The following is a 26,371-nucleotide window of genomic DNA, read 5'->3' as shown; positions in this document are numbered from 1 at the left end:
GCAAGGTGCTGTAAGTGAGGGCTGCCATGCATTGGGAAAGCCTGACTGGAATGTTGCAGGTCTGGCTTGGGAACCATGTGGGTCGTGGGGAGATGTATGTGCAAAGTTTGAATAAGAAGAGGCTGCTGGTCAGATTATAGCCCCCCCGCCTCATAGGGGTTTCTGGAGCACAGCATGGTTTCTGGCTGAGATGTATGGAAAGTTCTGCTTCTGGAAATGCTCCTTTCCACATGCTGGGTCAGCCACAGACATGCTATCCTATAATTGCAGAATGGGGAGTTAAAAACAAAATTGCACAAATAAAATTAGTTATTTATGATTAAGGCTACAATTTAATTGTGGGTATTTTACATAAGTCATGGACTGGGGCAAGAAACAAACAAAAAAAAATCACAGTCTGTGACATGTCCATGACACATGCCATAAATATCCGTTTTAATCTTTGGCCCCAGGAGTGGGGTGTGAGGAAACCCCCCCAGGGTGCCCACAGTGCCGGGAAAGAGGGGAGGAAGAATCCCACCACTGCTGGGGCAGGAAGGGGCCAATTGCTGTGAGGGCTCAGGCCACGGCCAATGGCTGCTCCCACCGCCCCCTTGACCTCTGCTTGGGCAGTCCCCCAGGCCAGCTGATGGCAGGGCCCTTCAAGCTGGCTGTACAGCTGCGTCAGGTTGTCTAAGCAGTTGGCTCCAGGGTCAGCCACACTGGCCACTGCAGAAGTCACAGGAAGTCACAGAATGAGCGATTTCCACGATTAATATGGACCCTATTTATAATTGACTTAGTCTAATAACACAACAGCTTTGTTTCTCTTCCTCCTTTTAAGATAATTTTGAGATTTGCTTTGAAGTTTGTTAAAGTTTTTATGTAAAGTGAAAATCTCCCCCTCCAATGGACTAGTGAGTACAGGGAGTGGGAACGTTTCCCTATAGGAAATACAACCATGTAATTCATGAGAATATTTAAATTGTTTTCATATTTCCAACACAATCCATAATCTCACCATTCATTTTTTCATATGAATTTTGACATTTTCAAATACTTTTCTGGCATAGTGCAGACTTTTGTTAATCCTTCTCTTCTAATTACAGAACTTCCTTATGGCTGGGAGAAAATAGAGGACCCTCAGTATGGAACATACTACGTTGAGTAAGTATTTACATCAATTACTCGCTTCATGTAGATATCAGATATGGTAAAGAACAATAAACAATTGTTATGTAATAAATGCAAATTGTAATGCAGCTCTTTTAATTGTTGTGTATCCAGTGCAAATTAAGAGCCAGTCCTGGTGGCTATTCCTACAAGTTAATATCTAGGATGCTAATGCACTTAGCTCTCCTTCACGTTCAGTGAGATATGGCTCTCTCTTCTGCGGGAGGGGAAGGGGGGGAGGAAGCAATTAACCACTGCCCTGGGCTGGGAAGTAAGCAGTAGGATTCACTTTGTTTCTCTGCCTCACAGTTGTCCACGTGACTTTTCTTCTATAACTATATATAGAAATATAACTTTATCTGGCATTACTGACCTGCCCAAAAGTTGAATTTTTCTTAACATCCTGGCTGTAATAACTGAAGATACTGAATGTTGTATGTTTTAACGCAGGGGTGGGGAACCCTTTTTGGGGTCAAGGACTGCTGACCCCCAAGCAAGTAGATTTTGTCTGCTCCAGCTCCACGGTGGGATAGTGGCAGGGGGCTGCAGAGCCAATGCAGGCTCCCGAGTGCTTCGTGGGGGGGGCCCTGAGCTGCAGGATCCAGAAACATGAGAGTTGGGGGCTGCAGGTTCTCTACCCTGGTTTTAAAGAGATCAGAGTATAAGTCTCTTTTCTGAGATACCTTTACAGTGGAGCCTCTGTTAAAACAGTAGCACTTGCTATTCACAAACCAGCAGGAAATTGCTTTCCCCTCATCGCCAGGCACCAAAGCACTGTAGCAGAAAACCACTAACCCAATGTGACTGGATTACTCATTTTTTCAACGTACTCTGGACGAAAACCATCTTTAATCAAGAGAAAAATTAGCAGAGGATTGAAAATATTAGCATTTGGTGGGAAAATGTTAGTGAGATTTGCAGAGCCAACACTTGTTTTAGTATTGTCCAGGCTAATAAATATACTGATACTTCAGCTTTGCTTTCATACTTCAGTCCTTAGCAATGAATGCAACAGATACCATCATGGATATATTCAAGCAGCCTCCTTTTTATTGTATTCATGGTAACTGCAGTGTAATAATCTATCAATTGAGCGAAGGTAAATATTGCATTTTTGCTTAAAACTAATATTCAGGATAAATAATTTTTGATAGAAAATTCGGAGAAAAACATGGTACAGATTTCTGATCCTTGGCTCACAACCTTCCTACTTCAGAGTTTTGTAGGTTCATAAAACATGTTCGTGAGCCATAATATTCCAAATGCCTAGGAGGAAGCATTTGCTTCAGTAATTCTATATGGATCAATAATAGTTTTCTGAAGTGAGTTCAAAGAAATATTTTGCATGTTCATATGTTCTTGGATGAAAATCTAACAGAGGTTTAATCAGAGTGGAGCATCCATGCAGAGATGCTGTAGAACCGATACTACTTTATTGTTAGAAAGATTCCTTATTCAAGAGATACTCATACCTATTACATATTGTATTGTGTGTTTGATCCTAATTTATGGAGACGGTGCTGTTTGCAACATACTTTATCATGTGAATGAATAATTTAAGGCTTTGATTGTTGGAGGAAGCTGAAGGGTTAGATTGCTTTGCTTGGATAATAAATCACTTCTGCTATGCACATTTGACATAACTGGTCCTTGCTTCTTCTGGCATGATAGGGAGCCTCCAGGTAAATAAGTAAAATCTGGGTGACTGCCTATTAAACAAGAGACTAAAGGAGGGACTTCTTGACACCTGAGAACCTCACTGCGAGAAACCACCCAAGGTGAAACAACATAGTTTCCTTCACAGTTCATACTTGATACTCAGAAATGTTCAACCTGCTCTGGGGGAAAAAAGCTGAGCAAAAATTGGTATTTATAAGGATTCAGTCAAAAATGACAATTGAGAAAAATCTAAAATTCAGGTTTTTTTCTCTGCTGTGTCTCATTCAGTTATACCCAGAGACAAAAATGTGTCACATTTCTGTTCTGAAAAGTTAATCCGTAAACCTGATCTTTCTCTAAAATTGTGGAGTTTTTTAAAGCTTTTTCAAAGGGTTTTATTGTGGCAAGGGAATAAAAGCTCCCCCCTCCCCCGCCAAAAAAAAGATGCTATATTGAATTTTTGATGATGACTATGGAGCATCTGAGTTTGTACCACAGTTAGAAAGTGCCAAAACTTTCTCATTTTAAGCATTGCATGATTATTTTTCAGAGTAATCCCTCAATTATGAAATCAGAAATGGATAATGTTGTAATGCCAATACACTTTTTTAGATGTTGCTTTGAAATGGCTGCACCTGTATCTTAGCTGTTCAAAGTGATCTCATTTCAAAATTCTGATTTCCTTAAATTTCCTATGAGTAGTTCCATGTAGATGGAAAATAAACATATCTGCATTCTGAATAACACACAGAACAAGTAGCCAAAGTAACGCCTCTTCATTGCACTAGCTTCTATAAATGAATTAGCCTTTAATAACTGTGCAAGAATCTGGCTTAAGAAACATGTATTTTAAAGGGGTTCTCTAAAATCTTATCACATAATTTGGAAAAAAGCTATTGCTGCAATACACCATCAAAATGAAGTCCTCCTAAGTAAAGTTACCTGTGATGTCTATACTGCTCTAAAATCCATTTTTTTCATCTTAGTAGAACTCACTCAACCATGTACTTAGTTTCCAAGCAGAGCCTCTTTTGTGTTTAGAATGGAAATAGGGAATTGGCCTGTCTTTTGATTTGCCTTTAAACCTAAAGCTGAGCCCAACTGCATGTTTGAGCTCCCGGTGGTTTAATGCTGGAAGAACTCCATCTTATTTAAATCATTAGCGAGAAATGCTTGGATTACTCCACTTAGCTCAGAGGTAATCCACATTCCTTTTCATGAGCTGGGACCGGAAGGGCTTTCGATCCTTTTAAATGTTGAAATAGCAGAATATGTTTGTTCTCCTTTTTACGCATGGGAGAACAGAGCGGGGACCTTCCAAAGGAGAAAATCTTCAGGAACCAGTGTAAGGTTGGACCAAAAGAGAGAATTTCCTTCTTCTTTGCTTGATTAGAAAAAGAACGTAGCAGAAAGTCAGCGATTTCATCTTTCAAGCCCTGTTTGGAAAATGCATACACATTGTCTAAGGCTGGATACATATTGTACTGTATTTAGCATTGGAAATAGACTGCAGTGGGACTGACTAAATATTCCTGGGTTCTGCTCCAACGTTGCCATTGCGTAATTGTATGACCTCAATCAAGTCACATAATCTCTTTGTGTCTGTATAGCCAGATAACTTCTTACAGATTGTAACTGAGGGTTATGGCAATTTTTTGCAGTATCATTTAATTCACCTTAAGCATCTTAAAAGCTCATTGTATTAAAAATTCAAATGTTTGTGGTGTTGAGGAATTGTATGTAAATTGTCTAGGAAACATGAGTCATGTAGACTATGCAAGTGTTATGAGCTTCGAAGGATTCTTTTAAATAAGAATGAATTATTGATTGAGTAGGTTTCCTAGGTAAGTTGGGAATGTAAACACCCACTTCCACTCCCTGATCTTTTGAAGCTTCTTTGTCTTTGAAGTGATCTTTGTCTACAGATGACCTCTTTCTAGGATCAAAAGGCCCCAGTGGCATAAAGGATTACTTGCAGGTTCATGGGTGTTCTTGGTTTGAGCAAAAGAAGTTCATTGTCCAGAGCCCTTGTTGGAGTTGAGGTTGCATGCTTATGGCTTCTTTTATTGTTAAGAACATAAGAAAAGCCATACTGGGCCTGACCAATGGTCCACCCAGCCCAGTATCCTGTCTGCCGACAGTGGCCAATATCAAATGCCCCAGAGGGAAGGGACACAACATGTAATCCTCACGTGATCCCTCCCCTGTCACTCACCTCCGGAGAAACAGAGGCTAGGGACACCATTCCTACCCATCCTGACTAATAGCCATTGATGGACCTACCCTCCTTGAATCTATCTAGCTTTTTTTCCCCACCCTGTTAAAGTCCCAGCCTAGTTGTTAATGGCTCTCTCTCTAATGCTTTTACCTTAAGAATAAAAGTACTTTCTTAGAGCTTTGTAGTGACTTAGATGAATTTAGAAGGAGCTGTGTGGCAGTTAGCTGTTCACTGTAATTAAGAAGATAGGTTAAATCAGGTCAGCATAATCAGTATGATTTTGCTGGGAATTTGCACAGCAGCCATGGAGCTATGCAGCCTGGAAGAACCCTGTGCAGGAGAGACAGCGAGATATGTCTCTGTGTGAGGCTTAAACGAAGCACACGAGATCTTTTATAGGGGAAAAGGGTAGTACGCTGCATTTATTGAGAATACAACAGTAGCTTATGCTTTTCAATCACTCTCTCACACAAATACCATACACATAGTCCTGCCAGACAATGTTATAGTTACCAGTCCAGAGTCTGTATCAATCTAGTGGCCAGCCAGATGGATCAGAGAGAGAGAGCAGGGCCTTTTGTCAGTCGCGATCTGATGCTCTCTTGGAGTTGGTGGCAAGATGAACCCAAAGTTCCATAGCAAAGCACCCTGCTTTTATAATCCTTTTCTCTGTTGAAGTCTATGGATTTCACTGTCTGTCTGTGACCGGTGTGTTATCTTGTTGATGTCAATCATTCCCAAAACATCTCAAAAGGCTCATCCTGTACTCAATCGTCCTTTGGGGTGCCAGCTCCACTTTAGGGCTGTCAATCTGCCAGTCCGATCACTCCTCCAATCTTATTAACATAGACATAGTACCAAAACTCTGTCACTTTACTTACTAAACTCACTAAGCTTTAAAACAGAGGAATATATATATCTTACTAAAGTGCTTAGTTTAATAAAATATTAAATGTGATAATGTGTTGTTTTACATTGCTACATTATTAATCCTAAAATACAAATATAAAAAGAATAAAACTTTCAATCCCAACATCTGCTCAAGATAGGCAACAGATGGGGAGCCAGAACCCCAAGAATAAGTTCCCTATAGAGAGGGAATATAGATGCAGTTGTCCTCATGCAACTAACCATTTTAAAAATTGCATAATAATACTGTGTGTCAGGACGAGTGGGGATAAAATCTTTGGCTTCTTTTACTCTATTACTGTATGTCTTATTTTTATGCTATACCTTTTACAAAGATTCTATCACCTTTTTCTAGTTTTTTTGCAATTAGATATATATGATGAGTGTAGGTCATTTTCATTAGGTTGTTATTACTTGTATTAAGGTAAAACATATGTTCTGCTCATAAAAACCTAACTATTCAAGTGGGCTGATCCCTCTCTTACTTGCTCTGTTGATGATTCATCCAGCCTCCTAATGCCCTGTTATCACCACCTAGTCAACCTACCTGAGCTACCCAAGTACATTATCCAAGTCTCTCAGACAGACAGACAATTTCCTTGCTCTCTAGACTTGCACCCTTTTCTGGAGTATAAGCTGGTATTGTACCCTCTTGCACTGCACAAGGATATGTTGTACAGTGCAAACTCATTAATATGGTTTGCTTTATCCTTGATGAGGGAAAGATGTGTACAAAAAGCCTGTGTTTACCAAGCTGAGATTTTCCCAGACTTTTCACTTACACACTGGTTTAGATAAAACAAGTGTGTTAAATACAGAGAGAGAGGTTTTAAGTGATTATAAGTGATAGCAAACAGATCAAAGCAGGTTTCCTACCATATAAAAAATGCAAACTGAGCATAATATACTAGTCAGATTTTGAATTAGCAATTTATCAACCACACTGACGATACAAGCAATTCACCAAGTTTCTATACACAGTCTCAAAATCAGCACTTCACCCAGTTCAGTTTTTGTTTCTCAGGTGTTCGCTTGAATGGGGAGTGATACATCTTCAGTATTCATTACTTCAGATACAAAAATGATACATGCATACAAGTAGGGTAGTCACGTTCAGCAAATCATAACTTCTCCGGACATTCCTCACATGACCCATCTTGAATATGGGATGCAGTGTTGCAACCTCATTCTCTGTTTCCCCCTTACCAAAACTGCTGAAAATATATTAATGAAGCCCTGGAAATAAAATTACATACCGCATAACCAGACTCTTCCCAGTCTGAGTTCTGAAGTGTATTGTTTCACCTTTCCAAGAATTGCAACCCACAACTGAAACACAGGGAAGATAAGTATGCAGTTCTGAGACTACATGGACAGTTCTTCTTTTTAGTTATGTGGAGATCCTAATGTTCACATAGTCAATGGAGAACAAAATGAATCTTTCTTGGGTCTTTATGAGCAGATTTGAATATAGGTCCAACCTATCTAAAGATAGACAAATCCTGTACATTCAAGAAGCCTTGAGTGCTGGCTTTGCCATTTTCTTTGATTTGATTATTGGAGCTCTTCACTAATAACATTGCACCTCATTTTAAAAAGGAGCCAACTCACAAAATTTGTAAAAGAGAATGGAATTTAGTGAACAGGGTGCCTCTTGGCTGAAATACATTATTATGAAGGCTCCCGATGTGCCAGAACATGATTCACTTTGCTTCTACAAGCATCTTACAAGCACTAACAGCATCAGTGGCTTTGAAAAGTAAATCAAAGTGTTTGAATAAAAAAATGTAACGGTTACCCCCAGTGGTTGTAATATTATCTCAGTGTTCGTCACTCCTTGGTATTTATCTAAGATAAAGCAAAATAATATTTGTGCTAATACCACCTGTGGTTCTGTTCCCCATGGAATTGGAATTAAACTTTTCCCCCCTGAAATTCTAACATGTTTGTCTGTTTTGCAGTCATATTAACCAGAAAACCCAGTTTGAAAATCCAGTATTGGAAGCCAAGAGAAAAAAACAGCTAGGACAGACTGATGTTGGCCCTTCAAAAGCAGGTACTTTAAATGGCTATTTTTCACTATTAACTGCAGTGTTGTTATGAATGAAGAGCAGTCATAAAAATTAAGTTTTCTGGGTTTATTACTTCAAGTAGATTTTCATTTTGTGTTTTTGCCACTAGTTTAAATGTTCAGTGTGATCTTCAAAAAGTTTTTTTCCTGACTTATATCGAGATGAAAACTTGCACTAAATTAACATGTTTTGTTGTATGAAATATAGGGAGTCCAAAAGTTTGTTGAAAAAAAACTGTTTTAATTAGCATTTTCTCATTTCTTAACATTTTGCATGCTTATTTATGAAATTTTAATTTTGCATAAATGTAGTATGTTTTATTGAATTTTCTAGCTTTTTCAGGAGAAGTTACTGGAGCTATAGCAATCTCATAGGTTAGTTTGTGTCTGTCAACATAATTAGGAAACTATGCACATATAGTTTTAACAGGCTAGCTCCACTAATGTATGACTATTGCAAATTGAATATGGATCTTCCTATCTGCATATGTATGTGTTATGAATTCCTTAAGGCAATATTAGTGTTTCCTGTCCCTGTTTGTAGTTTCTCCAACATTGTGGAGGTTTTGGAAAGCTTTTTGCACTTGAAACTGATCAGCCATTCTAAAGCTGGTACAGGTTGAACCTCTCTGGTACGGTAACATCCATGGTCTGGATGTCTGCTTATTATGGGGGTGGCCAAGTTTCCTGAGATCCCATTCCCAGCTCTCAGTGTTCTGTTCTGTTGTTCAGCTTTATTTTGCTTAAACATCTTGTAAGAGCCCAGTAAGCGGTGGAAGTGTTGGTAAAGCTGCTAGACTGTAGTGACCTCTTGTGATTTGGCAAATTCTCTGGCTCAGCACCAGTTGGGTCCTGAGGGTGCCAGTCTAGAGAGGTTCAACCGGTAGTCATAAGTAGCTTGAACACTCCATAAACCACAGTTTGGTTAGATAGCAAGGGAGTTAAGAGAACCTGCCAGAATGGATGAGAAGCAGCAGCACTGAACTCTTAGGTTTCTGGCTGTTACCATTTTTTAATTGGTCCTTGTAAAAAAGATTAGAGCACAGAATCAAGAGAACTGGAACTGGAGATCCTAACTCAGAAGTTGCATGGGGTTTTGATTATTTGTTCAAAGTCTCCTCTCATCCTCTGTTGCAACCTTATATACATTTGCAGTCAGGTTAATTTGTTTTTTTCTTACCTGGCTAAGCTATTTGCTTGTATCAGTGGGTCATTTGTTAGCAGCACTGATGATGAAACACATTGACTTCTCTTTACATGCAGAACCAGAGAAGTCATTCTTCACCAGAGATCCAGCCCAACTCTCAGGAGCCCTCCTACGGACATCGCTGAAGAAAAGCACTATGGGATTTGGCTTCACAATCATTGGTGGAGACAGACCTGATGAGTTCCTCCAGGTGAAGAATGTGCTGAAAGATGGACCTGCTGCGCAGGATGGGAAAATTGCACCAGGTGAAGTAGCATTTCTCTGTTTCAAGTGATGCTGCATGGCCAAAGGAGAGGAAAGCAGCTGATGGGCATTGGGGAATTAGATGACTCTACCTGCAGACATTCTTTCTGAAACAGTCCCTTACCTGAAGCTGTTTGTCAGAGTGGGGAAAATACTATGTAATGTCCAAACCGTGCCCCCCCCCCAATTTGAAAAGATGCAAATATTTTAATACAAATCTACATTTTGGGATTTTTGTGAAAGTTTAGGGGTTCTGTCTATTGCAAATGCTTTGCTGTATGTTACTAAAGATTGTCAAGCTCAGCTGATGGGCCGCTTGAAGGGTCCCTTGAACTACCAAGTGTTCATTTTATTGTTTGTGGCAGTACTTCCAGCCTGGAGCTTCACTGTACTGGGCAGTCATAAACATGCCTTAAGTAGCAGTCCAGTCCTGCAAAAGCTTATGGTCTAATTTAAGACTAGAACTCTACAAATGAGCATAACAAACTGAGCAGAGAAGGGATAATTGGGTAATAAATATTTATTACACTGTAGTACTTATTGAACTATCTCAAGGTGATGGTAGTATGAATGTTAAACCCTGCTGCTTATGTGGGTTATTGTCATGATATAAACTGCAATGTGAGGGGTTTTTTACGGGGTTTGTTTTTTGAGGTTAGTTTCCTCTGCCAATCATGGTTAATTGTTACTAAGAAAATTGGAGCTGGTAGGCTTAGAATTTAAATGGTTGAAATTATACTTTTGTATAATGCTTCTTTTAGGACTTATTAGCGTCCAAGTTTTTGATGCCAAGGCTGAGTGCAATGTAACAATATTGCCAACACAAACTTGTGCTAATTTTTGTTACTTGTCTATATTCAGTATTTAGTTTATTTGAAGTGCTTTTCTCCTATAGTTTTAACATGATATTGGATTGGCTTTGTATGCTGATTTGGCCCGGTTTGTGCAGTGCTCAGTCTAGTATGCATGTTGCCTAGTCGCAGCTAGATAGTTGTGATTTTGCCTCTAGTACAGCGATAACGATGCTCACCAGCCAAAAGTAGTTCATTAATGTGTCTCCTGCATCTCTTTGCAGCACATAATGCTAAAACTCTGATTAAATTATTAACCAGTCAGGATGTTTTTTTCTATGTTATCAACTATGTAGTTGATAAAATGCTTGGTCAGCCATTTTGCTGAAAGAATAAATAAAAGTATTCCCCTATCATACTAATAAGAAACTATAGCAAATAAAACAAAGAATTCATGCTACTGGGGTTCTTCTGGGGTAACGCTTATGGCTAATGTGGCTACTGAACCAGAGGTCGGGGTATCACTGCTCTAGATCCCTGTTAATGAAGGCCACGTATGGGTTAGGTTATGCATATTGATTTTTATGCAGTCTTCATTAAGGGTTTTTAGAAAGTCTAGCTTCCACATGATAAAATGTATGCATTTTGTGTGGTGTATAATTTTTCCCATTTTAAACACATTTAGTAATACTGATATTTTTCTTGAGTTTTCTGATCTTTTTACCAAATGATTATTGCTACAAGGGGAATAATTTGTGTGAAATATTCAGTTGTTGTCAGTATGTAATTTTGTTTTCTAATCTGGATTAGATTTCTTAATTTAGCCTCAGATTTGCTTGCTGGGAGTGCCTTGAGGCATTCCAGGCACTGAGTAACTGGTCTTCCACTGGAGCTTTGGATTATTTAGATTAGTTGAGTTGCTCCTGTGCCTTGAACATGAGGCAACCCAGTGTTTCCTCTTCTGTCTTGTGCCATGTGTCTTGTGCCATTGTGGTCCACTTCCACGACAGAGACAACTTTTCAACGCTTTTCTTATGGGTTATTTATTGTCCTTCTCTTTTCTGTCTTCTGTTACGTGGCAAGGGCTTGTCTCGGAATTCAGTCTTTGTCCTCTGCATAAGCCCAAACCACTTCACCATTCTTTCTTGAATCATTGTCTCTACAGTCTGTTGGCCAGTCTTCTGTAATCATCAGTCTGTGACCTGGTGTGCCTAGGGCAGCCCTCACTGGAAATGCCAGGTTAGGACAGCATGCAAAAGTGAGTGCAGATAATCTTGGTATGATGGGTTCCACTGAAGTAAAACTCCCCAAACAATCTTCTAATCCCCCACATTGATTATCAAGAAGCAAAAGAGAAGTCGCACAGCCTCCTTTATAGCATATTCGTTCTCTGGCCCCAAATCAGCACTTACAAACACTACAGTGAAAAGTTTATTTTAAAACTCTACGCACATGTACAAAATATTTTTCTGACTCCAAAAACCATCTATGTTATCAGGTCAAGATAGGTTTGGATCAAAATGCCATGCTGTCAGCCAATCCATTAGAATCTAAAACGTAAGATTTGTTAAGAAAATAGAATAAGAGAAATGTTAAATAGTAAAGCTGCCACATACAAAGATTCAGTGTAGTCCTTAGCAGTATTGGTAAGTTTGCTGGCTTTGAAAGTCCAGCTGGAACATATCCACAGCTTGGCTGGTCATTCAGTCCTTTGTTCAGAGCTTTGCTTGCAGAAAATGCAGAAGCAGCAAGGGCAGCAGGGACTGGATGCTATTAGCTAGTCCTTCTGTGTAATGAGTAGGAATTTTTAGTCCATGTATCATGCATACCTCTTTGATTCCATACGGATCTTTCCTAAACAATAACAAAACAGTTGTATTTTCTGTACGCTGTTGCTGCTCTCTGGATAGTAAGATTTAGTGCAGCATTGCATTGCATCCATTGTTAAACTCAGTCACTGAGTGACATGTTTCAGCTCAAAGGCTATAAATAAGAAGAAAAGGGTTTTACTGGTATTTAGAAGGGATGCATATGCTTTAACTAAGATTCTTCAAAATCCATCTCATTTTAGTGGCTTTTACAATTCCAGTGGTTCCATGCATTGCTGCTAATCCACCTGCAGTATGTTACCTGTCAGATGATCCTAACAAGCGCTGGTAAGGCAAGGAATCCAGTAGAGAAAGCACTCAGTAGGCAACACAAATAGGCAACACTTACAATGAAAGTGGTTCTTGCAGAGTATATGCAGTAAAGATAAAGGATGGCAGTTCTAGCAAAGCGCACACTCTGCTCGGCTGTATTTCAAGTGGCTTAGCAAGGATTTCCTGCATTTGTGGAGAGCACCTGTTCTCAGCAGCTATAGGGATTTGTAAGGAATGTCTGTGCCAACATGTCTTTAATGCACGCATCTCTGTGCTATGTATTCTTACGAACTTCCGGCTTTAGATTATGCCACTGTCTCTCCAGTGTAATAAAGGAAAAGGATTTGCATTGCTAACTCTTCCTGTTTAGGAATATTTCCCCCTCCGATGATGCAATACTGATGCCATCATGAAATTCTCAGTTGATTGCCATGACATAAAAGCTCCACAGTGGGAAGAAAAAAGGAAGCAAAACTTAGCCTTGACATCTACATCCTGAGCAAATGCAAGAAACAAAACAACCTCTCCAGTGGGCTCATTATCTATGTCACTTTTTGGCCACTACATACAACTTCAAATATACTGAACAGCTCTGCAGGAGGACTGCAGAAAAATTGAGGAACCATCTCTAGCACCTCTCATACTACTGAAGAGACCATCTTAAAGGAGAAATCTTTACATACTCCCACACACTAGAAATAAAAAATCAGGAAACCTATCCAGAGGTCATGGAAGAAACTCATAACTGTTTTAAAAAAAAAACACACCTCAAACCTGATGGCAGCTATCCAATCCAAAACCAGAGTGAAACCAGCTACAAACGACTCCACAACCCACAGAACACAAACACCCAGCAATACTGTGGCATCAGGACCCACCCCACTGACACTACACAAAATCCCCATAGCATCAGTTTATCAAGACTGTGCCAACCAGAGCTGAATTACTTCCCAAGGCATTGAATTTCTGCTTCATCACAGAACCTGATACCATACTAATATGGAGTCATCAAAAGAATTCCTCTACTTCTCCGCTTCAGAGAATCTTCATAATGACAACATCTGTGCTCCCCGCTGTCAACTTTTTCTGGCCAAGAAAATGTTTTTATAGGTAGGGGGTTCCTCGGGATGTGAAAAATTATTTTAGGAGTTCCTCCATGGGAAAAAGGTTGGGAATCACTGAGTTAACTACTTATACAAAACAATCTTTTCCACCTTGTGTTTAGTTATGACACTGAGCACTTTTCCCAGATCTGAAGAAGAGCTCTGTGTAGGTCCAAAGCTTGTCATTCACCAGCAAAACCTCACATTCTCAAATGACCCTGAAATATCCAGTTTGTGTATGCATACAAAATGTAGCATAGCTCTTGGCCACAAAGTCTCCCAGTGAAGGAAAATCACTGCATAACAGTGGGGTTTGATTTTCAGCTTCTGTAAGCCCTGGTTAATTAATAACACTGAATAATACGGAAAAAAATAATTCCCTGAATGACTTTTATAAGAAACAAATTATTCAGGAATAGCCTTTCCCCTTGAAAGGCACCTGCACTAATCACCAGATTAAAGCATTGCAGGGAGACTTCAAGACTAGTAACATTTGCTGTTTCAATTCTTGAGTCCGCTCCCCTCTTTTCCCAGTTTTGAGCTGGGATGAATCGCAGCTGTTCCTCATTCTTGCAGGATTTTCTAATTTTAGATTTTGGTTTATCTTAACCATGCATGATGTAACAGTAGGCTTGTGCAGCATAGCATATTATTCATGTATATTTAAATTGCTTTACATGAGGCCTGTGGAAACCTTTGACTTAAATCTTCCTTTTCTGTGTTGCTTGTTCCTCCATTTATCTCAAGATCTCACTCTCATTTAATTTAAATTAAAGTATAAAACAACTTGCCAGCGTATCAGTGGCATTTTCATTCAACATCACATTGTTTGAATGAAACACTTCCTATGGCTTACGTGTGGTCTAGTAGTTGGAGTACTGGCCTGGGGCTTGGGAGACCTGAATTTTATTCCTGGTTCTGCCACTGGCCTGCTGGTGACCTTGGGGAAATCCCATTTGCTCTCTGCCCTGTAATCCCCATCGATAAAATGAAGCTAATGATACTGTTTTCGTTTGTAAAGCAATTTTTAGATCTGTTAATGAAAAGTACTATGTAACAGAGAGGTGGTATTATTCCATTAACCCGTGAATATGTGGCCGCCTTCCTGGAAAGTAAGCATTTATTTGAGCTCTGCTTCTTCTTTTTAAACTAAACATCAGAGTATACTCTTTGGTATAAACATCTGACCTAAAAAGCTTCATAAGGTTTAGGGCTTGTTCAGCCTCATTTATTGAATTGTTTCCACTCCCTGTACACATGTAAAGCAAAAATAGCGCTTTTTCTCTGCCTGGGAGCAAATTTGGATTCCTATTTAGATTGCAAGTGGTCGCTGCCAAAAGTAAAATGCCAAATGTTAAAACAGATAATGGAACAGCAGTGGGAGTGAATAAAGCAACACAGAAAGGGCAATGTAGGAGGCGAGAGAGGTGAGAGAACTCTGCACTATGTGAGGAATGAAGTATGTTGTGGCTACGTTGTTCCTGGTATCTAGAAGATATTGGGTTTGCAGAGATGCATTCCCATATCCCTGTGTATTGGATAGCTACTCCTACTGTTCTGGAAAGAGAATAATTTATTACTGTTAACAACTTTATTACTTAATAACAAAAACTTTGCAACTAATTCCTGACTCTGCTGCTGGCCTGTGCTTTGACTTTGACAAGCTTCTTCTCTTCTCTTTCGTTTTCCTCACATGTAAAAATGAAGGTTGTACTTAACCATTATTGTATGGTGTTTGTAGGCCTTCATATCCCAAAAAAGGCATGTCCCTACATATTATAATTATTCTTATATGAGGGTTAATATTTTGGAGACAAAGAAGCCTAAGTGGTTAGCCAGTTTGCTCATTGGAAATATTTCCATGCTCGAAAATATACACTCATACATATACATGGTGAAGCAGACTTCCAAGTTGTTAATACTTGCTGCTATTTAAATATGCACAGATGAGAATGCATTTTCCATTGAAGCAAAATAAAGAGGTGTTCAGGAAACTGCTTGTTTAGAATCTCAGTTTAATTTCGGCCATTCCAACAGAAACCAGGGGAAAAAAAATCTGATGTATTATGGATTGAGTTTAGACTGTTGTATAACATGAATTAAAGAGTAAGACAGCTGCTTGCATTAATGTGTGCACTTCCCTTTTCTGCAGCCCATATAGAGTCATTCTCTAAATCTGCAACAGATTAAATTTTGTATTTTTAGAACCGTGTCTTTTAAACTTAATATAGTCTATATTTTAGCTAAGAGGAAAATCCTTCTGGTGGCATATGGTTAAGGGGGATGACACAGCCTCACTCCTTCCCTTTTATTAATATCTTAAATAATTGCCTATAATCTTGCTTTGTAATTACTAAGGGGATAGTCAGTGTTTCATTCTATACCTTAGATTAAAATGTGTGAAAAATGGATATGGTTTAGTTTCTGACTTTGATGATGATGAACTCCTTTTTGATAACAGGTGACGTCATTGTAGACATAAATGGCAGCTGTGTCCTGGGCCAGACCCATGCAGATGTTGTTCAGATGTTTCAGCTAGTTCCTGTCAACCAATATGTGAATATGACGTTGTGTCGTGGTTACCCCCTTCCTGACGACAACGAAGACCCCGTGGTAGACATCCTTACAGCTGCACCCATCATCAATGGCCAGCAAGTGTCCAAGGGAGATGTCTGTGTAACCAGCCAAGATTTAATACCTGGAACAGTCATTTTAGACCAGAATGGGAAACCTGGTCACATTCTGGTCAATGGTCGCTTGAACAGTCCTTCCATGGACCCAACTGAACAGAGGATCTCAGTGTCTTCTCCAGTAGGCTCCCAGCCAGAACTCATCACTATTCCTCTGGTCAAGGGCCCTAAAGGGTTTGGGTTTGCAATCGCAGACAGCCCTACAGGGCAGAAGGTGAAGATGATTTTAGACAGCCAGTGGTGCCACGGCCTTCAGAAGGGGGATGTAATCCAAGAGATTTATCATCAGAATGTACAGAACTTGACGCATCTGCAGGTGGTGGAGGTGCTGAAGCAGTTTCCAGTGGGAGCAGAGGTCCCATTGCTTATCGTAAGGGGAGGTAGGTAGGAATGAGACTTTATTATCATTTATCCTGTCAAATATGAAGGTGTTCAGAAAGTGGCGCATTCTACAAAGTTTTAACTATCATTTCCATTCTCTACCCTGCTATAGGTGTAAACATATTGTTGTGGAGCATATTGTTCTGTGTTTTACTGCATATCTGAGTGTAGTCTGTGCTGAATGCATTGTCCATTCTGGCTCCTCTGGGAAAGTTAGGGCAACGGTGCAAAGTTTCTTCCAGGTTGACTAGTGCTTGAGGAACATTTATAAATGGCAAGAAGGACACCATACAGAGTGGGTGGGGCTATGCTGGTCATGAACCCTGAAAGCCCCCTTCAGCACCCTACATAGACAGTGAGTACTATTGACTATAACCAGTTGCTCAAACATAACACTAAAAATGTAAACACAAATAAGAACACATTTACCTAATTCATATTAATGTGACTGGGAAAGAATAGGCAAGGGTCTGCTCCAAAGCGCCATAAATAAATAAATGGATTATCATTGACTTGAGTTTTTGGGTCAGAGCCTGTAAGAACAAGCCAACTGTCACAATGACATCTTCTATTTGTTATAGATATCCATCTAGGAACCTACCAGGGACTCCATATTGTTGGCCCTGTGGGATGCACAACAAAGCCTTGTCAGTGATGACATGTATTATAGGAACTTGTTTGCAAGGTGAGATCTGACCCTCAGGCTCTCCTTCCAGCCTCAGGAGAAGTACCTCACAACACATGCCTAGCATTTGCAAAGACACCAAAGTCTTCACTATTTACCATTTCCAGTTGCAATAGCAATGCAGGAATAAATCAGATTTCCTTGGTAGTAAATAATGTTCTACCTGCCAAACTCAGTAACTTGCCTCAGCACATTAATCAGAGTAAGTGCCATCAAACCACAGGCCTTGGCAGTGGGAGAAATGTATGTTGTTTCATTTTCATGCTTTTTCAGTTGAAGGGACCTCTGCCAGTCAATATTGTTGGCCAAGTAAATATTCACTTAGAATTTTGAAAGAATCTTAGAACATACAGCAAACCTTATGCTTTCACATGGGAAGTGAATGAAAAGTGATCGGTTTCAAGCCAAGAATAAGAGATGAGCATGTTGGCTCTGTTCAGTGTAAAACAGTGGGTGTTAAAATAATTAAAGTTGCTTCTTATATTTAGACATTTTTCTGTTTTCTTTAGGTTCCTCCTCACCTGCTAAAACTTCCAAAGTGGTAAGTATTCATGTCATTCATAGTCTGTTTACTGTGGTCAGTGCTGATGGCCGGATTTGATTTTCAGTCACAAAACAAAAGATTCATGGGTCTCCATAGAGGCTGTTTACTAATTTACCGATCCCTGAGTTCTTTTATGTATTCAGGCACAGGTGTCCTCTGACTGGCAAGCAGGCATGGAATGCGCTACGATAAACACATCTGTTCTCTGGACCGTTTTTACAAGATGCAGAGAACATCTATAGGCTATTCCAGGCTGTCTGATTTTTAGTCATCCAGTTAAAGACTGCTGTTGATATTTCTACTTCTTTCAATGGAAGTTTTCCTTGTGATCTCTGTAAGGATTCCTCCCCCCCCCCCCCCCCCCCCCCCCCCCCCCCCCCCCCCAAATACAGATCTCCAGTTTATCTGGTGAAATTCTCTGTATAAATTGGAGATCTCTGCTTCATGGGAGTAAGTGGGATCAGTTCTTAAGGATCATACTTCATTAATCACATCACATCAGAGACATGGAATAGCTCCTCACTATGTTGACAGTGATTGTTAGTGGAGAGAGAAGTGTCCTGTCTAAGAACTCAGATAACTTGATTATTGCAGGTTCTGCCTTCTTGATAAACAATGTAAGATACATAGCATCCTTGAACACAACTGTCAGCTTCCTCTAAAGAACCCATATCACTTAAAGGAGAAGCTGGAGCCGTCGTCATTCACTGTCACAGTAGGAATCATTTCCAGGGTTAGTGTTGCAGGGAAGAACAAGAAAAGTGCAGAGGTTGATGGTGAGGCTGCAGGTAGCTTCCATGGTTTGTAGGTAAACAGCTCATTGTAACGCCAGTGTCTTCATGTCCCCAGGCCCTGGCACCACACCTGAAAAAATATATATTTTTAAATAAGTAAACTCATAGTTTCACAGTTTTTATTTTTTAAATAAGTAAATACTAGGACTAGAAGGGATGTCGAGAGGTCATCAAGTCCAGTCCACTGCCCTAAAGGCAGGACCCAGGACTGTCTAGACATTTATCTAACCTACTCTTAAATATCTCCAAAGATGGGGATTCCACAACCTCCCTGGGCAATTTATTCCAGTGTTTAACCACCTTGACAGTTAGGAAGTTTTTCCTAATGTCCAACCTAAACCTCCCTTGCTGCAGTTTAAGTCCATTGCTTCTTGTTCTATCCTCGGAGGCCAGAAATAACCATTTTTCTCCCTTCTCCTTGTGACGCTCTTTTAACTATCTGAAAACAGCTATCATGTACCCTCTCAATCTTCTCTTTTCCAAACTAAACAAGCCCAATTCTTTCAGTCTTCCTTCATAGGTCATGTTCTCTAGACCTTTAATCATTCTTGTTGCTCTTCTCTGGACCCTCTCCAATTTCTCCACATATTTCTTGAAATGTGGTGCCCAGAACTGGACACAATATTCCAACTGAGGCCTAACCAGCACAGAGAAGAGCGGAAGGTGTGCTCGCAACACACCTGTTAATGCATCCTAGAATCATGTTTGCTTTTTTTTTTCAACAGCGTCACGCTGAGGACTCATATTTAGCTTGTAGTTCACTATAACCCCTAGATCCCTTTCTGCCGTACTCCTTCCTAGACAGTCACTTCCCATTCTGTACGTACCAAACTGATTGTTCCTTCCTAAGTGGACTGCTTTGCATTTGTCCTTATTAAACTTCATCCTGTTTACCTCAGACCATTTCTCCAATTTGTCCAGATCATTTTGAATTATGACCCTATCCTCCAAAGCAGTCGCAACCCCTCCCAGCTTGGTATCATCTGCAAACTTAAGTGTACTCTCTGTGCCGATATTTAAATAGTTGATAAAGATATTGAACGGAACTGGTCCCAAAACAGACCCCTGCAGAACCCCACTTGTTATACCTTTTCAGCGGATTGTGAACCATTAGTAACTACTCTCTGAGTATGGTTATCCAGCCAGTTATCCACCCACCTTATAGTAGCCCCATCTAAGTTGTATTTGACTAGTTTATTGATAAGAATATCATGCAAGACTGTATCAAATGCCTTACTAAAGTCTAGGTATACCACGTCCACCACTTCTCCCTTATCCACAAGACTTGTTATCCTATCAAAGAAAGCTATCAGATTGGTTTGACATGATTTGTTCTTTACAAATCCATGCTGGCTGTTACCTAACAGCTCATTATCTTCCAAGTGTTTGCAGATGATTTCCTTAATTACTTGCTCCATTATCTTTCCTGGCACTGAAGTTAAACTAACTGGTCTGTAGTTTCCTGGGTTGTTTTTATTTCCCTTTTTATAGATGGGCACTATATTTGCCCTTTCCCAGTCTTCTGGAATCTCTCCTGTCTTCCATAACTTTTCAAAGGTGATAGCTAAAGGCTCAGATACCTGCTCTATCAGCTCCTTGAGTATTCTAGGATTCATTTCATCAGGACCTGGTGACTTGCAGACATCTAACTTTTCTAAGTGATTTTTAACTTGTTCTTTTTTTATTTTATCTTCCCATATACTTCCTTTATCCCATTTTCACACCCCACTGTCACCTTCATCCTGATCTCCTTGTAGGAATCTGCAACGATTATCCTTTATCAAAGCTTTGTTGCCTGATACAAAATAATTGTCCTATGTAAAGCCTTTCAGAATAGCAGTTGAAAGGAAAAAGGATGTTTTCTTTTTCTCTAGCTAATTGCATGCACCTTTACAAGTTTGCATTCTACTTTCTTGGGAGAATTTTTGTTTTGTTTTTATGAGAAACTTCCAAAAATGAACTTTAGTGTTCCCCCCTTAAGTGCCTTGTTTATCACCACTTCCTGTTACCTTTGAATGGGCACACTATATTTTCCCAGAATCGTCAAGGTGTCTTGATTTCTGATATCCATTGTTGTTGGAAAAGATTGGTCAACTAGGAATGTCTTTGATTTAAATTGGATTTTGTGGAAAGAAAATTCCGCAGTCTTAATGAAATACACTGGAGGTCAAGAACAAAGGTTGTTAATCGGGATCTATGTTTTTATGTTGTGGAAGAGTCTGCTTTTCAGCATGGGGTTCATTAAAGCCTATGCCCTTCTAATGGAGGTGGAAAAAGCCTTCAGGAATTGAGTCATTTCTTGTGCCTCACAGTTCGCTGCATTTTAACAAAACCCATTCCCAAGGTATAGAAGTAAATTCTTTCTCAACCGTGCAAATACATAAATTCATTTTTAACCTGAAGCTAAGACTGTTACAGACAGATAACAGTAGAGAGAACATGATTGTTAGCTCTGAACATTTAAAACCGAGCATATACTTGAAAACATTGCTAATTTAATTCCGAAGCTGAAATATAAGCTGTTAAAGACATTCCCCAATTTAAAACTTTGCAGCATAAAAACACCTACTAATCAGTGTCAGTGCACTATATGAGCACCTGCTAAAATATATTTAAGAAATAACATGACAGTGCACGTGCAGTAGCAGTTTTCCTGAACGAAACCTGATGCCTTGATGGCATTAATTCTCATTGTGAGTTAGTTAAGTTAAAAAAGGCCAAGATCTTATGTTATAGACATGTTAAAAAGTCTCAGACTATTGAACCCTCTGGGGCATTTTCTGCTCTCAAAAGGGCAGACCTGAATCAATTCTAATTTTTTTTCTATATTAAACAAACTCGTGCCCTGCCACAATGGGCCTTTTTAGGTTGAGTTTCTACCCAGAGCAAACTTTTAAAGCCATCTTGTTATATCAACCTTTTGAAATGAAGATTTGAAACAACAGAGATGCCTATAACATCACTTCTATCTGTAGTGTTATAATGAGACCTTACTGCTATAATATCTGAGAGGAATTTTAAGAGTTGAAATGTTATTTTTGAAAGCTTCAGAGGGGTAGCCGAGTTAGTTTGTAACAGGAAAAGCTTAAACAACGAAAAGTCTAGTAGCACCTTAAAGACTAACAAAACATGTAGATGGTATCATGAGTTTTCGTGAGCAGATGACTGAAGAAGTGGGTTTTGCTCACCAATGCTCATGATGCCATCTACATGTTTTGTTACTTTTTTAGGTGCTACTAGACTTTTCATTGTTTGAGTTTTTCCTGTTACGGTCTAACAAAACTTGTAGATGGTATCGTGCGCGTTCGTGGGCAAAACCCACTTCTTCAGTGTTCTGCCCATGAAAACTCATGATACAGTAAACTTCCAATAATCCGGCACCATGGGGTGCCGGATTATCAGATATTGCGGACTATCGGAAGGGGGGGCTATGAGGGGTCTGGGGTGGGGTGGGGAGGATGCCACCCCAGACTCCTCATAGCCCCCCCTTCCGATGTCTGGTTCTGCCCCAGGCATCCCTGATTCAGCCACTGCTGGTCAGTTTCAGCAGTGGCTGAATCGGGGACGCCTGCAGCAGAGCAGCTGGAGTGCTGCCGGGTTGGTCCGGCAGCGCCATTCCTCGGCGCTACTGGACCAACCCGGCAGCACCCCAGCTTCTCTGCCCCAGGTGTCCCCAAGTCAGCCGCTGCTGATACTGATCAGCGGCTGACTCCAGGAAGCCGGAGGCAGAGCTGCTCTGCCCCGGCATCCTGGAATCAGCCGCTGGTCAGTTTCAGCAGCAACTGAATCAGGATGCCTGGGGCAGAGCAGCTGGGGCGCTGCCGGGTTGGTCCCCGCAGCTCTGCACCTCGGCGCTACTGGACTAAGCCGGCAGCACCCCAGCTGCTCTGTCCCAGGTGTACCCAAGTCAGCTGCTGCTGAAACTGATCAGGGGCTAATTCCAGGAAGCCGGGGCAGAGCAGTTCTGCCTCGGGCTTCCTGGAGTCAGCCGCTGGTCAGTTTCAGCAGCGGCTGAATCGGGGACACCTGGGGTGCTGCCGGGTTGGTTCCGCAGCCCCGAGGGGCAGCGCTACGGGACCTACCCGGCGGCACTCCAGCTGCTCTGCCCTAGGCGTCCCCGATTCAGCCGCTGGTCAGTTTTAGCAGCGGCTGAATAGGGGAAGCTAGGGGCAGAGCAGCTCCAATGGTCCGGCTGCCCGGAGCACTTCCGGGTTCCTGATGGTGCCGGACCATCAGGAGTGCCGGACCATCAGATGCTGGACCATCAGAGTTTTACTGTACCATCTACATGTTTTGTTAGCCTTTAAGGTGCTACTAGACTTTTCATTTTTTAAAATTTTTTTAACTTTCTTTCATTCTTCCTGAATAATTTCCCTCTTACTCAGGGAGATTTCCTTCTGAGGATGAGGGGTTTGTTTACAGGACTCATTAGAGGGACAAACTAGCAGAACCTGGCTTGCACTCAAGAGCAAAACCGTAGTTCTGCAATAACCAGTACTGAGTTTCTGCACAGAAACTACAGTAGAGTTCTAGATTTAAGAACTTCCAGTGTGCTGCAAGTGAATGACATTGTGAGCACTAATTTAGCAGAGACCATTAGCAAGAAATCAGACATCAGAAAATCAACATGGCAACATTAAACTTATCCCTTGGTTTCCTGCTGTATCTCAGGGCTCTTTTAGATTCAGATTCTAAAACATGGGTAGATAGTTGTTTCCTCCACTGAAACTTCATAGCTCGGATGTTTCAGAAGAAGGGCCTCAATCTACTACTGTGTGTCTTTATTTATCTTTATTTGACTACAGCAGTTTGGTCAATTCCAGTTCATTACAAAGTTAAAAATGCTGAACAGCCACTTCTCTAGGAAACCTGACTTCAACAAACAAAATGTTTTTCTTGTGTTCACTGATCCCTCGCTTTCTGGTGTGATTAAGTTAGTGTAAAAAGTGCTCAATTGCCATTATCTTCTAGAAGGTAAGTCAGAAATAGCTGCAGAACTTCTTACCCCTGTGCTGGTGGAAAAGTAGCACCTGCTTAACAGGGTGCAAGATTTCAGGATACATAAAGTACGTATAGACTGTGGGATTTTTTCAGGATACCAGAGGTATCCCGAAAAAACTCCGCCACATCCAGCGAACACGTTTGCTGTTCCTCAAAAAAAAGCAGAAGAGCAGACGCACTCTTTTGGAAGCCCTGTGTTCCTTGTTACACAAGGAAGAAGGGATCTTCCGAAAGAGGGGTTTTTCTGAAATTTGGCCTAGTGTAGATGGGCCAAATTTTGGAAAAGCCTCTTCCGAAAAAAAAAGTGGAAAAAGGTACACAAATTGCAGAGTGCATTTTTCATACCTTTTTTCAAAAAAAAAAAAAAAAGGTGTTGACTAGACATAGCCCTAGTCAACTTCTTTTCATATGTAATTGCCAAATAAACCTAGTACGGAATACTTGAAGATGAGTTCCACCTTCAGATGGAACAAATGAAATTAACATAGTTCAGTGACTTTCTCGAAGACTTTTCAGAAGAAGATTGCCTTTTTATAGTCACATCTCCCTGCATTTCATTTTAAAAGCTATCAACCAACAGTTATGTTCAAGGACTACATTAAAAAGTTTATAGTCAGAGTAATATATACTGATTGTCTGAGGCAGTGTAAGCTATGGACTTAAACTTTTTCATAGCATGGAACACATTTTAATAGCATCTTCTGGTCACTACCTTTCCCATTCACAATTGCATAGTTCCCTCTTCTACAATTCATGTTTGCATAATATTCTGATGATAAATGCAGCAAGTGCATAAATGGAAAACTGACATTGGAGAAGAACTTCATTTTTAGCTTTCTGATGCAATTAGGCAGTTTGGTATTAGGGAACCAGCACCAGGGGACCAGCCAGCTCTCTGCAGCCCATGTACAGCAGTGTTTGGAAAATGCCAGCCTAAAAGATTCTGAGTGCGCCACAATCTTATCACCAACTTAACAGAGAAGATTAAAAACCTTATACTCTGCATATGTTGAGTCGTTTTTATTGGATTCAGTTGTGTGCCAATTAACGCTTGCATAAATTCTGCTGTTGCATGCCATGCGTTACAAGTTTGCTGTTTTACTTTTTTTTAAAGCCAGTTTATTGAATTCAGCTTACTTTCCTTAGACTGCATTATTTTTTTTTGTTTTTTTTTTTTTTGTTTCAGAAAACAGATAAGCAGGAAAATTCAGGAAGCATAGAGGCTATCAGTGATTCCATTCCGCAGCCTATGCCATTCCCACCTGCTGCTGTGAGGTCAGGCTCTCCAAAACTAGACCCTTCAGAAGTCTATCTAAAGTCTAAGACAATATTTGAAGACAAGCGTAAGTACATGAACCTCTTATGCTGGGGTAGCACAGCAGGATGTGTTCCGTGTTTCCTTCATGTATGTCCACTCCTAAACAAGTCTTAAGACTTGGCTCTTCTCAGAGCGTATTTAGAAAGAATGTAAAGAGGTAAAATGACCACAGTCTTCTGTGCTTATCTCCTAGCTAATGATTCTATTGGAAACCACAGCTCAGCAGTCTGTCTGTTTTACATGTCTATCCTAAAGCAAAATATAGGACTATGTAGCACTTTAAAGACTAACAAGATGGTTTATTAGATGATGAGCTTTCGTGGGCCAGACCCACTTCCTCAGATCAAATAGTGGAAGAAAATAGTCACAACCATATATACCAAATGATACACAATTAAAAAAATGAACACACATGAAAAGGACAAATCAAATTTCAGAACAGAAGGGCGATGGGGGGGGAAGGTGAATGTCTGTGGGCTAATGATATTAGAGGTGATAATTGGGGAAGCTATCTTTGTAATGGGTAAGATAACTAGATCCTTTGTTTAGACTCAGATGTAGAGTGTCAAATTTTAGCATGAATGACAGTTCAGAGGATTCCCTTTCAAGTGCAGATTTAAAAGGTCTTTGTAGCAGGATGCAGGTAGTTAAGTCGTTGAGACAGTGTCCTTTCTGGTTGAAATAACAAGCAACTGTTTTTTCTTTGTGATCCTGTCTAATGTCTGTTTTGTGGGCATTGATCCTTTGGCGAAGTGTCTGAGACGTTTGTCCAATGTACATAGCAGACGGACACTTTCGGCACATGATAGCATAGATTATATTTCTGGATGCGCAGGAATATGTGTTCTTGATCTTATAACTCACTTGGTTAGGTCCAATAATGGTATCAGCAGAGTGAATATGTGGACAAAGCTGGTAACGGGGTTTGTTTCAAGGGAAGGTACCAGGGTTGGTATTAGTGTGGTATGTCCTGTGGTTGTTGGTAAGAATCATCTTGAGATTAGGTGGTTGTCTAAAGGAGACTATGGGTCTGTCTCCCAGAGCCTCTTGGAGTTTGGTATCCTGTTCCAGTATAGGCTGTAGTTTATTGATAATGTGTTGGACAGGTTTAAGTTGGGGGTTGTAGGTGATGACGAGTGGTGTTCTATTGTTGGTTTTCTTGGGTCTGTCTTGAAGTAGATGGTTTCTAGGTATTCGTCTGGCTCTTGCAATTTGCTTTTTTATTTCTCCCAGTGGGTAGTTGAGGTTTATAAATGCTTGGTAGAGATCCTGAAGCTTCTGGTCTCTGTCAGTGGGATTAGAGCAGATGCGGTTGTATCGAAGGGCTTGGCTATAGATGATGAATCGTATGGTGTGTTCTGGATGGGAGCTGGAAGCATGTAGGTAACTGTATGAGTCGGTGGGTTTTCTGTAGAGAGTGGTGTCTAATTTTCCATTGTTGATTTGTACTGTGGTGTCCAGGAA

The 26,371-nt window shown here is 40.4% G+C and overlaps 1 protein-coding gene across 4 annotated transcripts in view; it reads left to right on the top strand.

Moving 5' to 3' along the window:
* Positions 1-26,371, top strand: part of MAGI3 (membrane associated guanylate kinase, WW and PDZ domain containing 3) — a 200,100-nt gene that overhangs the window by 141,612 nt on the left and 32,117 nt on the right. For all 4 annotated transcript variants that reach the window (XM_075910273.1, XM_075910272.1, XM_075910271.1 and 1 more), the window contains 6 exons: positions 1,089-1,146; positions 7,900-7,994; positions 9,273-9,461; positions 15,956-16,564; positions 17,760-17,791; positions 24,776-24,932. In XM_075910273.1, coding sequence (XP_075766388.1) covers positions 1,089-1,146; positions 7,900-7,994; positions 9,273-9,461; positions 15,956-16,564; positions 17,760-17,791; positions 24,776-24,932 — 1,140 coding nt within the window. The remainder of the gene's footprint in view (positions 1-1,088; positions 1,147-7,899; positions 7,995-9,272; positions 9,462-15,955; positions 16,565-17,759; positions 17,792-24,775; positions 24,933-26,371) is intronic.

Source organism: Pelodiscus sinensis, chromosome 27, assembly GCF_049634645.1.
Source record: "Pelodiscus sinensis isolate JC-2024 chromosome 27, ASM4963464v1, whole genome shotgun sequence".
Classification (NCBI taxonomy): domain Eukaryota; kingdom Metazoa; phylum Chordata; order Testudines; family Trionychidae; genus Pelodiscus; species Pelodiscus sinensis.
This window is presented reverse-complemented; position numbering and strand designations above follow the sequence as displayed.